The sequence below is a fragment of the Callithrix jacchus genome, chromosome 4 (genome assembly GCF_049354715.1).
Source record: "Callithrix jacchus isolate 240 chromosome 4, calJac240_pri, whole genome shotgun sequence".
Lineage (NCBI taxonomy): Eukaryota > Metazoa > Chordata > Mammalia > Primates > Cebidae > Callithrix > Callithrix jacchus.
In genome coordinates, this window is record NC_133505.1 from 131,893,343 (window position 1) to 131,914,882 (window position 21,540).

General features: G+C 40.6%; 1 protein-coding gene across 7 annotated transcripts in view; it reads right to left on the reverse strand.

The window, feature by feature from the left end:
- Positions 1–7,703, reverse strand: part of HDDC2 (HD domain containing 2) — a 32,739-nt gene extending 25,036 nt beyond the window's left edge. For 6 of the 7 annotated variants that reach the window (XR_013534909.1, XM_078370781.1, XM_035296626.3 and 3 more), the window contains exons 1-3: positions 7,577–7,703; positions 6,296–6,417; positions 4,476–4,578 (exon numbers count right to left, since the gene is read on the reverse strand). Coding sequence is in view for 6 of the 7 variants with exons in the window: in XM_078370781.1 (XP_078226907.1) it covers positions 4,476–4,578; positions 6,296–6,417; positions 7,577–7,660 (309 nt within the window). In the remaining variant the exon portion in view is untranslated. Of the gene's footprint in view, positions 1–4,475; positions 4,579–6,295; positions 6,418–7,403 lie in introns of all 7 variants that reach the window. The other variant, XM_035296625.3, reaches the window with a different exon arrangement.
- Between the last annotated feature and the right edge of the window lie 13,837 nt (positions 7,704–21,540).

The following is a 21,540-nucleotide window of genomic DNA, read 5'->3' on the forward strand; positions in this document are numbered from 1 at the left end:
CAGCCTTTCCCTTCCTGGCAAGCGATGAGCCCTGACACTTCCACTTCTATACTGAGTTTTACCTTGTTGTTCAGACATAGATTTAGAGTGACAGCTTCCCTAGCCTCTTCCTCTGTTAGCAAAATATGTCAAAAATCTGCCTGAAGTGCTGAGCTGAATGAAGCTTTCAACAAATATTTTGCGTCAGTTTTGTGACAAGTATCTGGAAGGTATTTGTCAGATACTGATGACGCTGAACAGTGTAGTAGTCAACTGAAGACTAGATCCAGATTGGGTTTCAAACCCAGCTCGCTGGTTTAATGCTAGCTGTGGAATCCTGAGCAAGCCATTTGACCTCTTTGTCCTTCAGGTTTCTCATCTACACAGTGGGGTTAAATAATGGTACCTACCTAAGAGGACATTAAGGATTAAGCAGTTAATATACATAAAGTGCTTACTATGTGCCAATAATAAGCACTTTACAAATCTGGCACATAATAAGCACTCTATAAATGTTTGTTATGCTTTTAATTTTCTCCTTCTTGCCATTCTCACTCTGGGTAAGGTTCCATTCTCTTTGTAATCTCCTAGTACTTTAGCAACTTTAACCCTCCCAGACACACATGCATACCACGACTCTACCTTCTTTTTCAATAAGGTTTTCCCTTCGCAGAGGAATATGACGTGGTGCTGCTGTATTCCAGCTTCAAGTTCCATCTCACTAGATCGTGGTGATCTTTATCAGACCTCATTTGTCAACTTGTGTTATAATATTAAGTGTACGTTAATATGTTTAGGAAGGGAGCCAGGATATATGTATTGCTTTTACTCCCTTTCTAAATTTGTTTTTTCTATGCCCTCACTCTCTCTTTCATCTTAATACCTACTTTTCTCTAAAACAATCAGCCCTCTAGGTTTATCAAGCACAGTTGGTCCTCCATATCTGTGGATTCTGCATTAATGGATTCAACCAACAATAAATTTAAAAAATTCAAAGATACAAATAAAAAACAATACAGAGTTATCAACTATTTACATAGCATTTGCATTATATTAGGTATCATCAGTAACACAGAGATGACAAAGTATATGAGAGGATATGTGCAGGTGATACGCAAACCAACACCATTTTATCTTGAGCATCTGCAGATCTGGTTATCTATGGGGATCCTGGAACCAATACCCCATAGATACTGAGGGGCCACCATATTTTTCTCCCTCCTACTTCAGTTTATAGGCTTGCTGATCCAGCCAGCAAGGGCAAATGAGGTTTCCTGGTTCTCATTAGGCAAATTCCACCCAGGGCCAAGAAACCCTCATTTAATTATCTTAATGCCTGGTTCAGACATCCAAACCTTGTTCATAAACACCATCTGCATAAAAAATTGTTCACCTCCCAGATTTTCTTCTCCATTCCCAATCCTGACCAGCAGCAGGACTAAGCAACAGAACATCAGTGCTCTCCAAGCCTTTGGTTTCTTGTCCAAGAACTTGTGGTTCTTTAAGACGTTTCCCCATTGCCTTCTGCTTATGACATTTATTCCCCTGTGAATCAGCAGGAGTGGGCAGCAGTCAGGAAGGTTAATGAAGCTGGAAAGGTTTTGCATCAAAGCCAGGATATAGCATACTGGAAGGCAGCAACACCCTCTCTGATTGCTCAGGTCCCCTCTGTGCCTGTTCATGGGGTGTTACCAGTCAGGACTCAGCTCTTGTAGGGACAGTCATAGGTCTTCCTCCAGTTGCGGGAGATGGTTCACAGTGACTGGTTCTTCTCCAGAAGGCTTTGACTTGCTTCTCTGTGGAGTGAATCTCAGATTCACTGTGTGCTTCCAAAGGGAAGTCTTTTTCCTTTGAGTTTCATTTCTCCTTGACTTCTCCTCACTTTAATGACTTTAGAATTAAAGTGTACTTTAGAATATCATTTCTCATCCACAATGTCCAGATTTAATTTACCCTTGAATAAAACTATCCTGCAATGAGCTGTATAATTGAGGAATTGTTTCCCTTTCTTTCCTTCTATGTTACACCTCCTTACTCACCATCCAGATGCCAATTCCTTCCTGCAACTCAGAATCTCGAGCTAATTGGTTTCTTTTTATATTAATTCTGCCAGTCAACAGAACAGTTCTTCATTTATGGCGGTACAGATTCATGAAGACAAACGTTTCCTTAGACTCCTCCTCTTTTCCTGTCTTGGTCAGCCTGTATCTTGGACCTATACTTAGGCAGGAAGAACACATTCCTTATACTATTCCCCTTGCGCCTATAGGTTTGGGTGGGTTGGAAACTCTTAAACTGGGACTCTCGTTCTTTGTGGTTCTTCTTACCTTTAGAGGGCAAAAATCCTGCCGGCTACTGAGCTCCAGTCTCCCCAGCTCTGAGAATAGACATTTAAGCCCACTTGTCCTGTTAAACCATCTCAATAAAGACTCCTACTGCTTAGCAATTTAGGACCAATCTCTCAGGCCTCCAATAAAAATAGCTAGCAATAACTCTTGAATTGAAAGCCAACCAAGTCAGCATTGAAAAAAAAAAAAGCTTACTTCATTTTCCAACTTCTGCTTCAAACACGTCTTTCTCGTTTGCCATGGGCTCTGCGTTTAGAGTCCAAATTGACATTAATTTAATATTTCTTTCTTTTTAATACAAATATTTCATTTTTCTTTACCTTCAGCCCCTAAGTTAAAGGAGTAACTTAAAATTTACTAAATAATAATTATAATAATGATTAGATGTGTGATTTACAGAACTTCTCTCCAAAGAGCTTATCTAGCATGGAGAATTCCTACAAATTCATTTAAGTTCCAGCTATTTCCATTGTGCTAATGAAAGCTATACTATCTACATCTACATACTAATGAGAACTGAAACCAACAAATTTTCTGTCCCTGTGTTAAACAAAGCTGGGAGCAGACATACACCCCTATTATTGTGTTAACAAGGCTGAGACAAGTGACAGGGTTTGGATGTTTGTCCCCTCCAAATATCATGCTGAAATGTTATCTACAGTGTTACAGGTAGGGCCTAGCAGGAGGTATTGGATCATGGGCATGGATCCCTCATGAATGGTTTAACGCCATCTCCTTGGTAATGAGTGAGTTTTTGATCAATTAGTTCAAATGAGATAGGGTTGTTTCAAAGAGTGTGACACCTCCCCACCCTCTGTCTCTTGCTCTTGCTTTTGCTGTGAGATGAACCTGTTCCCCCTTTGCCTCCCATCATGATTAGGTGATTTCTGAGAACTCCATGATTCCTGAGGCCCTCAACAGGAGCAGATGCCAGCAATGTTCTTCCTGTACAACCTGCAGAACTATGAACCAATCAAACCTCTTTTCTTTGTAAGTTATTCAGCCTATTATTACAAAGTCAAAAAAAAAAAAAAGAGGTTTTTTTTCTCCACAGCTGGTGAAGCTGTGGAGAAAAGGGAATGATTATACACTTTTGGTGTAAATGTAAATTAGTCCAGCGGTTATGGAAAGCAGTCTAGAGTTCTCTCAAAGAATTCAGAGCTACCATTCAAGCCATCAATCCCATTACTGAGTATATACCCAAAAGAAAATAAATCATTTTACCAAAAAGACACATGCACTCATATCTTTATTGCTGCACTATTAACAACAGCAAAGACATGGAATCAACCTTGGTGCCCATCGCTGGTAGACTAGTTAAAGAAAATGTGGTGTATATATACCATGGAATACTATGTGGCCATGAAGAAGAATGAAGTCATTTCATTTGCAGCAGCATGGATGGTGCTGGAGGCCATAATCTTAAGCAAATTAACAAAGGAACAGAAAACCAAATACTAGATGTTCTTACCTATAAGTGGAAGCTACGCATTGAGCACATATACAGATAATTAAGGGAACAATATATACTGTGGACTACGAGAGGTTGGAGGGAGAAGGAGGTTAAAAAAACTACCTATTGGCTTACTATCAGGGTGACAGGATCTGTACTTCAAACCACAGCATCACATAATATTCCAATGTAACAAATTTACACATATACCCCTGAATCTAAAATAAAAGTTGAAATTAACAAAAATAAAATAAAAAGTACCTAGCCTCAGGTATTCCTTTATAAAAGATAGGAAAGAACAGACTAACAAGCAAAATCCAATCTGCTGGTTACTCCAGGAAATCCCTGCTTCTGGAAGATAGGCTGTAAACCCCCTAAAACAGAGTCAATACTAACAGTTTACTCTTTAAAACTCATTACGACCTTCTTTCATTACCTTTACCAATCTAAATCTGTTATGTCCTAAACTGTGCAATCCTAGCTAGTTGCCTAACTTGTTAGATCTATCTGTACACTCTCTAACCCAGGCCTTGAAACTCTAAAAAATATCCTCCCCTGACCTTCCCCGTCCTGAGACACTAGTAAGACTATCAAGGTAGTATTCTCCCTAACGGCAACAGTTCTCATAAACTTAGCTTTGCTTCAGCAACAGGTTTTTCTCGTGGTTTTTTGCACAGTCAACAGTCAACACTGACCTCTTCTCGCCTATGCTTTTCTTCTTTGGGGATGTTATCTGCTGGTGCTATGTCCCCAACGATGCATTCTGCCATATCGTGAACGAGGGCTAGGCGTACACATCTGACCAGGCAAGAAATGTTGAATAATTACACAGAATTATATTCACTACAAGTTCCTTCTCTATATTCTTCCAAAGTTACATTTTATATATATATGTATTTTTTTTTCTTTCCCCCCTCATAGAGTATTTTAATGTAGTATATTCTAAAGCAGTTACATTCTGCCAGCCTACAAGAGTTCGATAAAAACTGTTAGTTCATATTCAATAAAATACATGTGAATGTAGGGGAAACTGTTAGCATTAATTTCTTAAATGGTTGGTGTCTCAAATCTTACTTTAAAAGGCTGATAACTAGGCTGGGTGCAGTGGCTCACGCCTGTAATACCTGCACTTTGGGAGGCTGGGTTGGGCAGATCACCTGAAGTCAGGAGTTTGAGACCAGCCTGGCTAATGTGGTGAAACCCCACCTCTACTAAAAATATAAAAATTAGCCAGGTGTGGTGGCACACACCTGTAATCCCAGCTACTCAGGAGGCTGACTGAGGCAGGAAAATCACTTGAACTTGGGAGGTGGAGGTAGCAGTGGGCCAACATGACACCACTGTACTCTAGCCTGAGTAACAGAGCAAGGCTCTGTTTCAAAAAAAAAATCATATTTGACAACTTTCATGTTCCTGACACGTGAATCATTCAGTAAGTGGTTATGATTATTAGTGATTAATCAATACTGGTTGTGATAGTCATTATCAAAACAGGAAGTTAAGTAATGAGAGAAATGCCCCATATGGACAGTCTCCTTTGGGCTCTAAAACTACCAAAGCAGTACAAGGCCCAACAGTGTCCTCTGAAATTTCCCTGCCTCTAGTCTCTTTCTGGTCCAGTTCGAATCCCAAACTACTCCAAACTGCACCTCTATTGGACTTCACTTTCATCCTGTACTATTTGCCAAAAACCTCCTCAGTTTCATACCACACGCTGAGTAACAGGACTCCTGAGTTTTCCCCAGTGAACCATTTGCTGCAGTCAAGTTGATTTATTTCTCATTTGAAAAATACTCCTTTACTTTCCTATACTCAGGGCTTTGCTTTATCTGCCCTTCTCTCTGCTTGCAGTGCCTTCTACCTCTCTGCCTATATTAACTCTTTAGAGCTCAACTCAGATTGCACCTCCTCCATTAAGATGAACCAAGAACAGGTGATCTCCCCTACTCTTTGTACTTACTGTTTCCATCATACTTTATGTTTCACTTCATATAGAAGGTACTTTGGGCCTGTGTAATTCACCTTACTCTCTAATATGCTAGTAAACTTTTGTTCTATGCTCAAAAAGCATTTTAACACTTGTTGATTGAAGGGGGAGAGGATACCTCTTTCTCAGCTATATCTTACACATACAACTCCAGAAAGAAATCTCAAGAATGGATTCTACTATCCACAAAAGGCACTAGAAAAGAGCACATAGTGTACTAATACAATGCTAGAATTTTAGACATAACACACTCACCTTCAAGGCCCCAGTATCACTCTCAAGTTTCCTCTGATACCCAAGGCAGGCTCTATCACTTGCCAACAGAAAACCCAGATTGCAGTTTACAACTGAGGCAATCAACAATGAGCTCCTCTTCCCACATCCTAAATTTGTATGGTTTGCTTCAAATTCATTTTTCTTGACCTATAAACTAACCTACAAGGATTTGACACGGGCCTCAGTGGTAAAAATGGGTGTACACCCATAGACCAGAATCCCTCATGAGCATCAAAATCCAGCTCAGCTTACCGGTCTTTGTTAAGACGGTCATCTTTGATCACCATAGCCATAATTGCCATCCGGTACATGTGATCTGACACGCTCTCTGGCCTCTGGACATTTCTGTATACCCAGCCAGTCCGTGGGACTCTCTGATAAATACGAAAAAGAAAAAGAAGGTTTAAGAAACCAATGTTAACTATCGGTTATGCTCTTCAAGAGATGTCCAGGATATAACACACAGAGGCCGAGTCATAGCTTCAGAACCTATTACAAAATGTTTTACTAAACTAAAATGATAGATCTCTGGAATCAAATAAACTAGAGAACTCAGAATAAAAGAAGGAGAAGACAGAGCGAGGTAAGTCACAAAGTCCATTCATCAAATTACTGTTACTGGTGTATAATTATGGAACACATGTAAGTCCTTTAAACAAAACAAAACTGCATTATTCCTAACTACAGGAGTTGCAGCTTTTTGCCTTCAAACAATCCTATACAAGCAGAAAACACTGTGTTAAAGGCTCGAACTTGAACGAGTGATACAATTCCAAATTCTGATGCACAAGGTATAAAGGCACTTCTCATTACGTGTTGAGTCACGACTCCTTCTCATTGCTTGATGCTACCAACAGTTGTGACTCTTCCTTTTATTCACATCATAACTTGATCTTGTGAAGCTGCATTTCTTCCTCAGAATTCTACATCTCTAAAGAATGTTATAAATAGTAGAGTGGCATGAAACAGATAATTTGCTTTGAACTTGGGAGAGAGACGTGGAAGACACACATGATGAAACTCCAGTGTGTTATGTTAAATCCTGTTTGGGGAGTTGGCGGGGGGAGAAAAGTCTTGTTTTGGGATGTAACTGTGAAACAGAGGTAAAGCACTCGACTTAAAATCTGTTCTTCCGACTGGTGCTCAGAAGCAGCCATGCTCTACACGCACACACACGCACACGCACACGCACACGCACACGCACACGCACGCAAGCGCTCAGCACAGGCCGGCCCAGGCCAGCTGCTCTCCGGGAACCAGCCGGGCTGCGTGGCGGCCCTAGCGGCTCCGGGGTCTGGGCTCAAACTCCGCGCGGCCCCATCCCCGCCCTGCCTCCCCTCCGGCTTCTTCCTCCGCCCACCGTCCAGTATGGGCGTCCCAGACGCCTCCGCAAGGCCGGCGCCTTTCCCAAATTCGGCATGGCGGGACGGCGCGGAACTGGGAAAGGCCGCGGGCCGAGCTGGGAGCCGGAAGCTGCGCCGCCTCACTGTCCCGCCTGCTCGGCCGCGGCCTCCCGGCCCGCTGCCCGCTCACCTTGAGCTGCCCCATCAGCCGCAGGAACTGCAGCAGTGAACGAGCCCCGTGGCCTGAGAAGCCCGCAGAGGAGACCGAAGCCATACGGCCACGGATCCCGGCTGGGAAGAGCAGGCCGTGGCGAAGCTCCTCCCCTCCCTTCTCCTCCCCCTTGTTTTCCTTCCCGCTCTTCTTCCCCTTCTTCCCCTTTCTCCTCCCCTTCTTCTTCCTTCTGACCCTCTTCCTTCTCCCCTTTCCAACTCCCTCCTCTTCCTCTTTCTCCTCCCCTACTTCCGCTTTCCCCTCTTCCCCCTTCCTCTCCCCCCCTCTTTTTCCTCTGGTTCCTTCTCCCCCTCCTTCACTTTCTCACGGTTTTCTCAGGCCCTTCTGTCCAATCTTCACCTTCCTGGCCTTGGTGACTGCTGGTTAGGCATTGCTCCACCAGCGGTGGACACTTTGCTTGGCACATACTGGACACTTCCTTTCTAAATTTATGAACCTCATTATTCTTCAGTTGACAGTGTAAAACCATGAAACTAGATGAGGTCACCAGGCAAGAGAGTGTGAATGAAGAAGAAAAGACATCCAAGGGCTCAACCCCAACATTTAGACTTTGGGAGATGGAGAGGGAGCAGCTAGTGAGGCAGGAAGAGGATTAAGAGATAAGTGTGTCTTGGAAGCCATGTAGAAAAAAAAAATTCAAAAAGGAAGGAATATGGTCAACCAAGTCTATTTGACGTCAGATAAGGACCAAGATTTGACTTCCAGACTTAGTAAATTTTATATTATGGGTGACTCTGACAAAAGCGGTTTTCAGTGTAGTGGGCAAGCAGAACCTAGTAAGATAATTTTCAAGAAAATAGGAGCAAGTATTTCGACACATTGGAGATGGGATTGGGTGATGTTAACTAGTGGAGAGATTGTTTAAAAACAGGAGATACTGTGTATGTTTATTTACCGATGGAGGTGATCTAGTAGAAAGGGAAGCATTGACTATATAAGAGACAAAGGAGAGAAATATTTGAATGTCAGCCTTGAGTAAGGAAAAATAGTTCCTATCTAGTGTACAAGATAAAACATTGGCTTTAGATAGGAATATGGAGACTTCATTTAGCTGTCAGAGGAGGACAGAATAAATGGTGACTAATAATCAGTCACAGATGTGGTTATGGGAGGTTGTAGAAGTTCTTTTTTGATTGCTTCTATTTTCTCACCAAATTAGGAAGCAAAGTAGAGGCTGGGATGTTATAGTAATAAGTAACCGCCTTATTTCCTGTATCTCAGCAGTTTAACACATCAAAGGTTTATTTCTCTCTCATGCTAAGTGTCTGTTGCAGATCAGTTAGAGGATGCTGCTTGCTCCAACTTCACTCAGGGAGTTGGGAGGCTTTCTTTGCCCCTCTTTTGCCAAAATTGGGAAAAAGAAAAGTGGCACTCTGGTTCTTAAAGCCTGTCTCTGGAAGTGATATATGACCTTTTGTCTACATATCATTGGCAAAATAAGTAACACTGCCACATCTAACGTCAAAGGGGTCCTGTGGAGGCCTCTGGGAAGAAAGGAGGCTAGAATATTTGTGAATAGAGGAGGAGGCATTTGAGGTTTAAGGAGTGATATGGTTCGGCTCTGTGACCCCACAAATATCACGTCAAATGTAATCCTCAAAGTTGGAGGAAGGGCCTGGTGGGAGGTGAGTGGATTATGGTGGCTGACTTTCCCCTTGCTGTTCTTGTGATAGTGAGTGAGTTCTCTAGTGATCTGGTTGTTTAATAGGGTGTAGCACTTCCCCACTTTGCTCTCTTTCTCTTCCGCTCCGCCATGTGAAGACAATGCCTGCTTCCCTTTTACCTTTCACCATGATTTTAAGTTTCTGCAGCCGTGCTTCCTGTACAGCCAATGAAATCTCTTTTATTTATAAATTACCTAGTCTCAGATAGTTCTTTATAGCAATGCGAGAGTGGATTAATATATGGAGAAAGAAGGCATGAAATAGTTTTTTTGAAGACTGGTTCAGCAAAACATTAAATATGACTAAGAACCAAATAAATGCCAAGGACATTGGGGCTTGTATTAAACATGGTTAGGAAAATGAGCTGGAAGCCATTTTTATGATGGTAAGTGGTGCTAAATAAAGATCAAGCCAGGTGTGGTGGTTTGTGCCTTTATCCCAGCTACTCAGGAGGCTTAGATGGGAGGATCACTTGAGCCCAGGAGTTTGAAACTGCAGTGGTTTATGATCACTCCAGCTTGGGAAACAGAATATGTCTCTAAAACATTACAAATTTTTTAAAAATGGAAGAATCAAGGGTTAAAAAGAAGGAAAAAGAATCAGAGGCAAAGTCAGTCAGATCCACTGGAGTAATACAAAAGCAAATGAACAAAAAGATCCAGGAGAATATGGAAGATGAGGGTGCTGGATTTGCAGAAGATTGTAATGAGGGGCTTTCTAGAGATTGGTGCCATGAAGCAATGGAGCTGCAAGCTAGCTGGTGAATGTGCAGTGCAGCCCTTACAGTTGCTTCTAAGCAGCCTTATTTTCTTTTGCCAACAATGCCTTGATTTCCTTTGAGCTCCTCCTGATTCATGCAGGCTAGATTTAGTCTCCATGTATCTCTGTCTGTATTTGCAACTTTCTTTGCAAAGTACATGTGAGTTATCTTAACCAAAGACATTTGTGTAGTGAACTGTAAAGAATTTCTCCGGTTACCTAAGTTATCAGGAGTTGGAAGATGTCAAATTGCTGAAAAAGTATGAATTGAGTATAGTTTTTGAGGAACTCTATTTAAAGATGATATGGAATTTTGAAGGGGACATTACTGTCTAAAAATGCACTTGTTATTGTGAAAACTCAAAAATAGTGCCAACTTCTTTGTTTGCTAAACTGCATATGTTCATGGGGTTTGCAACACGATTTATTCCTACTATATCATTAAAGACACCAACATGTTTGACTCTAGTAGGTAGAATAGTAGCCTCTTAAGGATGTCTGTGCTGATTTTTTTCCAGCACTTAAATATTTCTATATTACATGGCAAAGGGGAATGGTAGCATATGGTATTAAGTTTGCTAATCAGCTGAACTTAAAATGAGGAGATTATCCTGGATTATCCTGATGAGTGAGATGTAATCTCAAGGGTTCTTAAAGGTGGAAAAGGGAAAGAGAAGAGTGAATACCAAAGGGATTTGATGGGAGAAAGATTCAAACTGGCCGTTGCTGGCTTTGAAGATGGAAGGGGTCATGAGCCAAGGAATGCAGGAGGATTCTAAAAGCTGAAAAAAACAGGATAATTAGATTCTTCCCTAGAGCTTCCAGGAGGGAATGCAGCATGGTACACCCCTCGATTTTAGCTTAGTGAGGCCCATTTTGACCTCCAGGACTGTAAGATGATAAGTTTGTGCTAAGTTTATGGTAATTTGTTACAACAGTAATAGGAAACTAATATTGTGGATAATCATACTGGATGTGCTGAATCCCTTTTTACCAAATAGCTTTCTTCCCCTTTTCTGTTGAAGAAGGGAAATTGGCAAGCCTGTTTCTACTTCACAAAACCAAAGACATGTTTCAATGATGCGTTGGTCAAGCATCTTCCTCTAGCATTAGGTTAGAGGAAATAGGAATCATTTTATTTCCACAGCAGGTGATCCCATTTTAAAGCAACGAGCAAGGAAGGAGATTTGGCACAACATACTTGAGTCAATTGGAAGAAAGGATGTTTGAAATTAGAAGGTTCTCATTAAAGGAATTCTTTATTTGGACCCAATATACACTTCAGTGGAACCAGTGACTATCCCTGAAATTGTCTACAAATTGTGTTGCTTATGAGACTTTTTCTGTTTAGACGATTCTTAAAGTGATCTGTGGCCAGAACAGGGGCAAAAATCTGCCACTATTGAGAAAGCTATTATGTATCTGTGAGTACACAAAACTCTGGACTCAGAGTGATAATAATCAAAGCTACAGCTGATTGAGCCTCTGTTAGTGTGAAGCATTGTTACATCTCTCATCTTGTTTTATTCTCTCAATATCACTCCAAGGTATTAATGATACCACATTACAGTTGAGAAAACTGAGGTGCACCAAATCTGAAGAACTGGCCTCAGTTTTCAAAGCCAGGAAATAGTGGTACCAGAACTGAAGCTCTAGCCTGTCTTCCTCCAAATATTTCTTTTCACGGCACTTGGTGCTCCCCCGTGGCTATTAGTACCCACTTCTTAATGTCGTGGAAATTCAGTGATACTACATGTCTGAAATGGATTTTGTAAACTTATTTACAAAATAAGAAGCATGTGAAGAATTGGGCACAAAAATAGGTAGTGATAGATTCATATGAGAAACTTTGTCAGAAAACACTCATAAGTACATTCTGGGAGCTGACTAAAGAGTAGAGATCAAGTCTGACCAAAAATCCAAGTTCTGTTTTTTTCCTTTAAGATATTCAGGGAAGAAGGGCTGCATCAGCCTGCTACATCTTCCTAGATAAAAAAGGTTAAATACGGTTTACATCCACCATTCTCAACCCAGGTTTCTTTCACCCAAAAGGGACATTTGGCAATATTGGGATACATTTTTGGTTGTCTCAGAAAAGGGGCAGAGGAGGGGAGGAGCATGTACAGGGCAGAGGCCAGGGCTGCTGTTAAAATTCTTGCAGAGTACATGACAACCTTCTACCAGAAAGGATTATCCAGCACAAAACATCAACAATGCTAAGATTAGGAGACTACATTCTGTATGTTTAAAAATAAAATGCTTAAAAACACATTCCTTACATTGTCAATGAATTATAATCAGGAGAAAATTGATGCTATGTTTATATTAAAATGAATGAGTTATAAGGTAAACAAGTTTCACATAGTATCTTCTCTTTTAATTAGTGTAGGAAGGCTCTTGAGCTTACCCCTGACAGAGACTGGAAAGATGAGAGGAATTAGAGGATGGCTTTGATCATTTATGTAACTAGGTTAAAGTAGAGAAATTCAGCTCAAAGAAGATAAATGTAGGATATTAAGTCTGGGAGCGAAGGAACATTACAAAAGGAATGTTTGTTCAAGGGGAAGAGATTGGGCTTTGTTCTATTTTGCCACTTTCTTGCCTGTGGCAAAATATTGCAGCACAGGAAAGAAAAAAGTCAAAGGGTGCACACTACTGTCCCCACAAAATCAGGCATTCACTAAAGAGCCAACGGAGGTCTTTCTGTTCAAAGGAGCAGCAAGAGTGAACCAAGTCTCTGGTGACTGAGAGTGATGGTAAAACTTTGCTCTACAAAAGATGTGTTTTCATTCCATTAGGTGAAGGACCTTTTGGCCTCCAGGCTCAAAACCAATTATCATTAACAGATGTGTTAGAGCCACCTCGGGACACATCTAACTTACAAAGTGGAGAGGTTCTGCATATAGAAAGACAATGTTACTGTTTTGGTTTTTTTTAATTCTCTGAGTTCATAATCTCTTACACCAGTGTTTTTTAGTAAGCCTTCAGATCTTCTCCATGGAGGACCATCTTCAGTGACTACAGATTTTCATAATTGGACAACAGGCTTTCGCTACCTTACAACCCCATATTTACCATATGGGATAGACTCAAAATTTCATCTTTTCAGAGTGACCAAAGCTATGGTTGAACTCTGCTTCTCTGCATGCATCATAAGGAATAAGGCAGGGTTTCAAGTGCATTTCATAGAGGATTTTGAGGGCTGCCACTGCCTCTGGGAACTGCTGTGTGATGAATCATCGGGTGTCTTAGTCCTGATGGCATAATCCTTCTCCAAATAGACAAAAATAAATGAAACAATGGTATACACTCAGTAGTAGCATTTTCCTGTTATATAAAGGAATATGGTTATTCCTTTAAAAATAAACAGCAGCAAAGTTAAGTAATACACAGAATGAGTTACATGAAAAGATAACTAGGAAAAATTTCTGAAAATATTCAGTTTCCAATCATTTGGAATATTTCTTCCTTACTTCTAACCAAAGGAAATTCCTGTTATTGTTGTTGTTCTAGTGAATTTCTAACTATTAAAGAGTAGATTTACATTTTGCAGCAAAATTGTAGTTATCCTAGAGGCCAAAATTCCAGTAATATTATGCATCTGGAATGGCATAGAAATCAGCAAATTAAAAGGGGAAAAGAGTTAAAAGTATGTCTAACAGGAAAAAAAAAAATTCTAGAACATCCAGCAGTAAAACCATCAAACCAAATTTGGATTTTGCCGAAATGACACCTAGCACTTAGTGATCCTTTGCTTTGATGTACAGAAAAGATAAAGCCACTTCAATGTTGTAAGAGTCATTAAAGTCAAACCATGTCAGCATGCAAGCCAAGAAGTGTAGAAGTGTGGTGGAAAAGAGAAGAAACGAGACAGGGGAACGGCAAATGACAAAGACAGCTAGTGGGGAATATTGCAAGTAACAGTAACAGGTATTGACACAAGAAAAAAAAAGGAGCAGCTATTAAATGGCAATGCTTTGCTTCACTAAAAGTACAGGACAGTTGGGCACTCTCATTGAAGGGGGAGAAGTGGGAGTGGTGAAGAGTTTCAGGGAGTGAGTACAAGAAGTATTTATATGACAATAATATCTTTTTTTTTTTTTTTTGAGACGGAGTCTCACTCTGTCACCCAGACTGGAGTGCAGTGGCATGATTTCAACTCACTGAAGCTTCTGCTTCCTGGGTTCAAGCAATTCTCCTGTCTCAGCCTCCCGAGTAGCTGGGACTACAGGCACCCACCACCAGGCCCAGCTAATTTTTTGTATTTTTAATAGAGATGGGGTTTCACCATATTGGTCAAGCTGGTCTTGAACTCCTGACTTCAGGCCACCCACCCGAGGGTGATTCACCTGCCTCGTCCCCCCAAAGTGCTAGGATTACAGGCATGAGCCACCTCCCCTGACCGACAGTGATAATATCTTTCTTTACACAACACCTAATTTGTGCCAGGCCCTTTGCTGGGATCTCTACCATATCGTTTGAATCCATACAACCCTGCAGAATATACTGTCTGCTTTCCACAGTTATGGAAATAGCACAGAAAGGTTAAATAACTTGCTCAACATTCCACACTTGTTAGGTTGCTGTGTCGGGACTTAAACTCTGTAACACCATGGATTATAGATTTTCCAGCATCTACCCAGCCTCCTGGGATTTTCCAAAATTGAAATCTGGAGATTCTGGCAATCATTAGGGTCTTCTGTGTGGGGATAACACTTCAATTGGAGAGGAGCTATGCTAGAATGTTGTGCTGACATGTAAATACTGGGTGAATCTGAGGTGGCTGTCTTGCTAAAGAATCATATTTTAGAGTTTGCAAGGGAATATTGAGCAGAAATGTTATTCTATATAAAGTGGATTTCAAGAAATACTTGCATCCTTGGTTCATTCTAATTGAAAAGACAATTTTCTTAGCTTATACGTTAGGTAAAGTTTTATGAATGCCCTTGTCATTTCAAAGTGGGACGTGCCTTTGAAAGTGGAAATACCAGCTGGGAAACCATGAAGTTGCAGTACTCTCTTACTTTTTGGAAGTACTTTTCTGATTTCATAGAGTATTTCTCAAGGAGTTTTATCATGATAGTAATACTAGACAGAAAGATTCTTGAAGGTAGACACTGCGTCTGTTCCATCTTTTATCCCCAGAGCCTAGAACCTAGCATGGTCTCCCCTAGACATGGTGATAAGAAAATAATGGTAATTGTGGTGGATTTAGAAAGGAGACACATTTCAGGCAGAATCAATCACCTTGTCCAAAGGCAAGGAAGTATGCACCATCAGGTGTTTGTAGAGCATCACAAATCAGGAGCTCAAAAATGTTCATTTAGTTAGGCACAATGGCTCACACTTGTAGTCCCAGCACTTTGGGAGGCCGAGGTGGGTGGATCACCTGAGGTCAGGAGTTTGAGCCCAATTTGGACAACATGACAAAACCCCGTCCCTACTAAAAATACAAAAAATCAGCCAAGCATGGTGGCAGGCACCTGTAATCTCAGCCACATGGGAGACTGAGGCAGGAGAATTGCTTGAACCCAGGAGGTGGAGGTTGCCGTGAGCTGAGATTGAGCCACTGCACTGCAGCCTGGGTGACAGGACAAGACTTTGTCTCAAAAAAAAAAAAAAAAAAAAAGTTTATTTAATGAATAAAACCAATCGATTTGGAAGATGTTTCCCAACTTCCACAAAAATAGATGCTACTGGTCCAAGGGTTTTGACATTTCTATAAAGCAAGCATATTCAGGATTGTGAGACTCCTGTCCCTCTCTTCTCCCATGCCCAGGTGAGGAGAGGGAGGCAGGGAGTTGGGGAGAAAGCGTGTCACACTGCCAGGGATGGTTCCTCCTTGTCCCCAAGGCCAGGGAACATCTATTGCCAGAGCCACAGCTGAACAACATCTGTTCTGTTCCAACTTTCTGTTTCTCCCCATTCTCTCTTCATTTGAGCTTTTAAACTGCCTTTAAAACAGGAGCCACAATGGGCCTGTATATGCCTTCAGCTGTTTCTAATTCTCTCACAGGCCCACTCTCTCCCCATAAATGACACATTGTAGAAGGTGTTTTATAGCCTGACTTGTTAATAGAGCCAGATCATTCTGTAACAAAACCAAACATGGCAATCAAGTTTAAAATACAAAGTCACCAAAAAGTGGAGAGAGATAATCATAGAACTATTTGTTGTCTATAAAAGGCGCTGGACCGTCTAATTTAAAAAATGCTTCTAATTCTAAAATTCTAACTTTTAGAACAAGATTCCCTCACAGTATAAAGTTGAATAGCAACTTTAGATTGCTATAGGTAATAGCTATTAGATTTTTCCTTTATTGGTGGGCTTAGTTTCCCTCTAAAGATACTGCTATGAAGAAGTGAATGAATAATACAAGGGTAATTAAATCTGCTCATTTTCTCTTTCCTAGGGATTCAGGACTGAATCAGATAATGTCCGTAGAGCACTTTAGGACTCTTCACTCAACACCACTGAATTTAAAAGATAATTGTCAGCAAGTAGCTGCAGAAGCCACCATCAGATAAAACATTGATCCTTATGCTTTCATAATTAATGATAAGCATTCCTCCCCGCCTCCACCGCTGCCTCTTCTTTTCAGATTGGGGAAAGAGAATTCTGAATGGTGATCAAGGCCACAGTTTAACTTGCAAATTTCAAGAAGAATCTCATTATTCTTTGTTATTTTTGATTGACTAATATATTAGTTAATTGCTGACTAGTTGCTAATGAGCTAATTTATATGCACAGAGAGGATCTCTGAACCCAGGAGCAGCAGTCAAAGCTGCAAAGCACTGCTGAACAGATAATGGGTCCTGTCCACGGCACCTCTCAGGGCAGGTTAGAGAGAAGAGTGTAGAAACATTGTGCCTGTCTTCCCATCTTCCCACCTATTCAAAGACAAGTGGGAAAGCACGTGGAGGCTCCTTTGGCAATGAACTCCTCACTGCTTACTGAGTAGCTGCCTGTAGTATTAGAAGACTACCACTAAGTGGCACCATCTCATTAGTGTTCTCTTTTATCAAGCTCATGAAACGTGCTGGGCCTTTTCTGAACCATAGAATGCATTTATTGTTCTGTGTTGGCCGATTTGGTTTTAACAAAAGGGATCTGCTCTCAACGTGCTACTCTGTTTTTTTTTTTTCCCCCTCCTTTTCCCATATTTTTCTTTCATTCTTGGGAATCTGAGCCAATACTTAGGCATATGCATAGAGATGAAGGCCGTTGTGCTGGTAATAACCATAATAGACAACTTAAAGGAGACAAATACTGATAATAAACTTTTAAATTTGTTTGCAGAGATGAGTTCTCACTATGTTTTCTAGGGTGGTCTCAAACTCCTGGCCACAGGTGATCATCCTGACTCAGCCTACCAAAGTGCTTGGATTACAGGCATGAGACATTGTGCTTGGCCTTTTTATCTGCAACAATCCCTCGAAGGCTGAATTTTTCCTTATTTATAAAAAATAACTAGTGAGTTTTAATTGAAGGCTTTTATTTATGTGTTGGGGGCTTTCCAGGTATTATTTCTCAAACTCATCAGCACTCTGTAAGGTTGCCTTCATTTTGTGAGCAAAGCAGCTGACGTTTACAGAATTAAAGCAAATTTTTGAAAGATGCCCAACAAGAAGGTAATTGAGGCACAGCAGTAGTCCAAGCTTACACAATGTCAAAGCATTAAAGATCTTTGAATCATTCATGTAACTTAAATATTAGGTATAGTAGGAAAAATCAGAAAATATCTAACCCTTAGAGAAGTTCAAAATCGGATAGGGGAAATTGAGTAAAGGAACTAAATTATTTGTAATACAAATAAAAATATGAGTTATTTATGAAATCCATGAAGTTTTAAAGGGTCTGAAATTATTGGGGACACTTACTAGGTACATGCTTGCAGTCCAGGAGATATCCTGAAACCAAATCTTCTTTTGGAGTAGAATTTTTCTGAAAGGGACATAGCTCTGAAGATGAGAGTAATGAAGTTATAATACGAAATATATATCTTTAGGTTTAGCCTTCAAACTCTTGCATGGTTACTGAAGATGATTTTGTTTCACGACACATTAATTTGTTCTACGTTATTTGAGGTGACATCTTAGCTTTGTAAACAAGTAAAGGAGATCTAAGTAAATGTTTCAAGGGCTAACAAACAGGCCAAACCCTCCTAGACTGATGATCCCACAGAACCATAGGAAAAGCAAGAGCCAAGAATCTCATAATATGAAGACAAACTAACGTCGATATGTTATGGGCTTGACCTCCAACTTCATGACTTGCATGAATCACTGTACTTATAACAACCCAACAAGAGATGTGTACTACTACATTCCTATTCCATCAGGATGTGGAGCTCAGGCAGGTTCAGCACTCACCAGAGGTCACGCAGCTAGTGAGTGGTGAAGCTGGGATTCCATCCAATTTGGCAGATCAAAGAGCTTGACTTTTAACCTTTAAATACACTGCCTCCATTTGGCATGCTACCTGGCGGTGAGCAAATGCTCTGGCCATTGTAATACTAACTTAAACTTGATTTATGTTTCAAAGAAGTTTCAAGTACATTGTTGAATTTGAGGGTAAGAACAATCCAATGAGAAAAGGCAGTTTAGATTTTCTTATTACCGCACCTACCCTCTAACAAGCAGACACACACACACACACACACACACACTCACACCCCAGGAGAGTTTAAGTGACTTGGGTTAAACCACAGAGCTACTAAGTGACTGACACTGAACTTGAACCTAAGTGTTCTCACATTTAGCCTACTACTTTTCTCCTGTGACAGCAACACCACTTTACAGTTAAAAAAAAATGAGATAAAATGTCCTCCATGTCACCCAGAACATGACATTATCTCCAAAAGTCTCTAAGTTAGGCAAGTGGCCAGTGGCTCACACCTGTAATCCCAGCACTTTGGGAGGCCGAAGTGGGTGGATCACTTGAGGTTATGAGTTTGAGACCAGCCTGGCCAACATGATGAAACTCCATCTCCACTAAAAATACAAAAATCAGCTGGGTGTGGTGGTGAGCACCTGTAGTCCCAGCTACTCACGAGGCTGAGGCAGGAAAATCGCTTGAACCCAGGAGGTGGATGTTGCAGTGAGCTGAGATCATACCACTGTACTCCAACCTGGGTCACAGAGTGAGATGCTGTCTCAGAAAAAAAAAAATGGCATGTTGCTTAGAAAATGTCATATGAACATCAAATCAAATTAATACATACAGGTGTATATTTTAAGTCACTTAAAAGCTCCCTATAAAGAAGAATCTAAAACTGCTTTTTCAAAATTTTTGCATGAATAAATTCAGACACAGCTACAGTGATTTACGTAAGTTTATTCAGAAATCAACATCTGTGTTTTGTGTGTGTTATGGATAGAAAGATTTGTACATTATTAGCACTAGCCGCATATAACAAATATACAAAGATAAAATATCTATTCAGATACAGTCTGACATCACAATTCGTTTTTATTTCGTCTCAGTTTTCTGGTACCCGCTAAGCTGTAAAATCCTGGGAATCCAAAGAAAATAGTTCAAAGGAAAGGGCCGGAGGGCAGCAGACAGTGGCTGGGAATCAACAGGGGAGTCGTAGAAAGTCATTGCACCACTCTCAACCCCATATCCCTCACCTATAACAGAAAGGGCTTAGAAGAACTCTAAGATCTCTAAAATGCTGAGGAATAATGCTTAAACTTGATAAAGTTTGAAGACTTGCTTTACTCTGTAAGAAGCTACATTTTTAAATAAGTAGCTAAGAATTTTCCATTACCCTCTTTTAATAGTGGATTCATAGATAATGCAAAGCCATTGACACGGAAAACTCAGGGCTATTTTTCAGAACCCAGGTTTATCCACCTACTGTGTGCTTCCACTAAAACAGGCATGATGCACAGTCTCAGGTGCTTCCTCACCATTTAGTAGAAAAGGTAATTGTGTAAAGAGAAATGAGAAAATGCTAGTGACTAGATGATTCCCTCTTCCACTGACTAAGGGTTTCTCTGAGTTTGGCCCACAGGGGGCCACGTGGAGTCACTGCTGAGAGGTGGCGCTCTTGACCAAAATATCCTCACATCAACCCTGTGTGGGCACTGAGGCTTCCCACTTTATGACTTCCTGATAATAGGCCATAGATGTTCAGCGTAAATGACTGTACAATGCATCGCTATCAAAAAAATTATCATGGTACCCCATTCCCTTGGATGATAAATTTCATTCAGAATTACAGAGGAGCAGGAAAAAGAAAAGAGAAGGAGGGCAAAACCTCAAGAGACTTCCAATGTTTCAAGAAAATGTTGGACATTTCCTGTGTGCCACTATCAAGCTTATTTGAAAATTTGTTTTCCAAATTACTATGGCAAAGAGGAGAGGTTAAAAGGTTTTGCTGTCTGTAGGCAGAAGGCATCTTTGTGCTAATATGTACCAGCATTCATATAGAGCTCTAGAGAAAGACACCCAAGTACTCAGAGACGTTCAAAGGTAAAAGTATTCTTCTTAATAACAAACCCCAAATTATTATAAATAAAAATTTAAGATTTAGGATTTAATAAACTGTAGTTCAAATTTAACACAGAATCCTCAGAAAGCAAAGCATAAGCATTTGTTTCCCTAATTTAAACTGACGATGTGCCAGGATGCTTCTCTTTATACCCTGCAAATATTAATCTATTCATAGTCATGAAATAAAACATGTTAGAGTTTTCTCTTATCCTGGGGACAAACTGGCTGCCTGTCTGTTAGTTGCATAGATGGGGTCAACTCTCCACTGGTATACCAGTGCCCCCAGTTTCTGTCTGTCATGGCAACTCACCTTGGCCAATGCTTCATATTATTAGATCATTCTTACATTAAAACCAAATTTGTTTCCCTGAAGTTTTTATTTCAATTTACAAACAAGACAATACTTCAAGATTTTTTGAGCATCTGCTCTGTGCCAGTCCCTGTTAGACCTTAGGAATAAAATGATGAGGAAGTTATGTAGTTTACCTGCTTGTGGAATTTATAGTTTATTTCTCTAGTTCTCTCAATTTTTCTATCCTAATGTTCCTGAGAAATAGATCACATTCCCATAGTAACAGTGGCACGCTACAGCAGGCACATTAGCATCTCAGTAGAGAAAGGGATTGCAACCTGAAGAAGTCCCCAAGTGACTCTACTTACCACATGCCCGTCTTTCAGAATCACTGTTCTAATGGCTCTATATTCCTATAGAACTTTGACCCTACATCCATGGGGTGGCAGGTCAAATGTCTGAAGACTATTATTACGTATCTTTTCCCCAACCCCTCCCTTTTTGCATCTTCCGGCTTAACATGCCGCAGAATTCAAACGATGACGGTTGTGTTCTTGAAGAAAAGACTGGGTCAAAAAAAGCTATTGAGAACAGCTGTAGAAGTATTTACATCTGTAGTTAAATGGACTGAATCCATCAGGCAAAACCAATAGCTGAGGAGGAGAAAAGGGAATGAGCAGGCAGAAGCCTGAGCTCTGAGCAGTGCA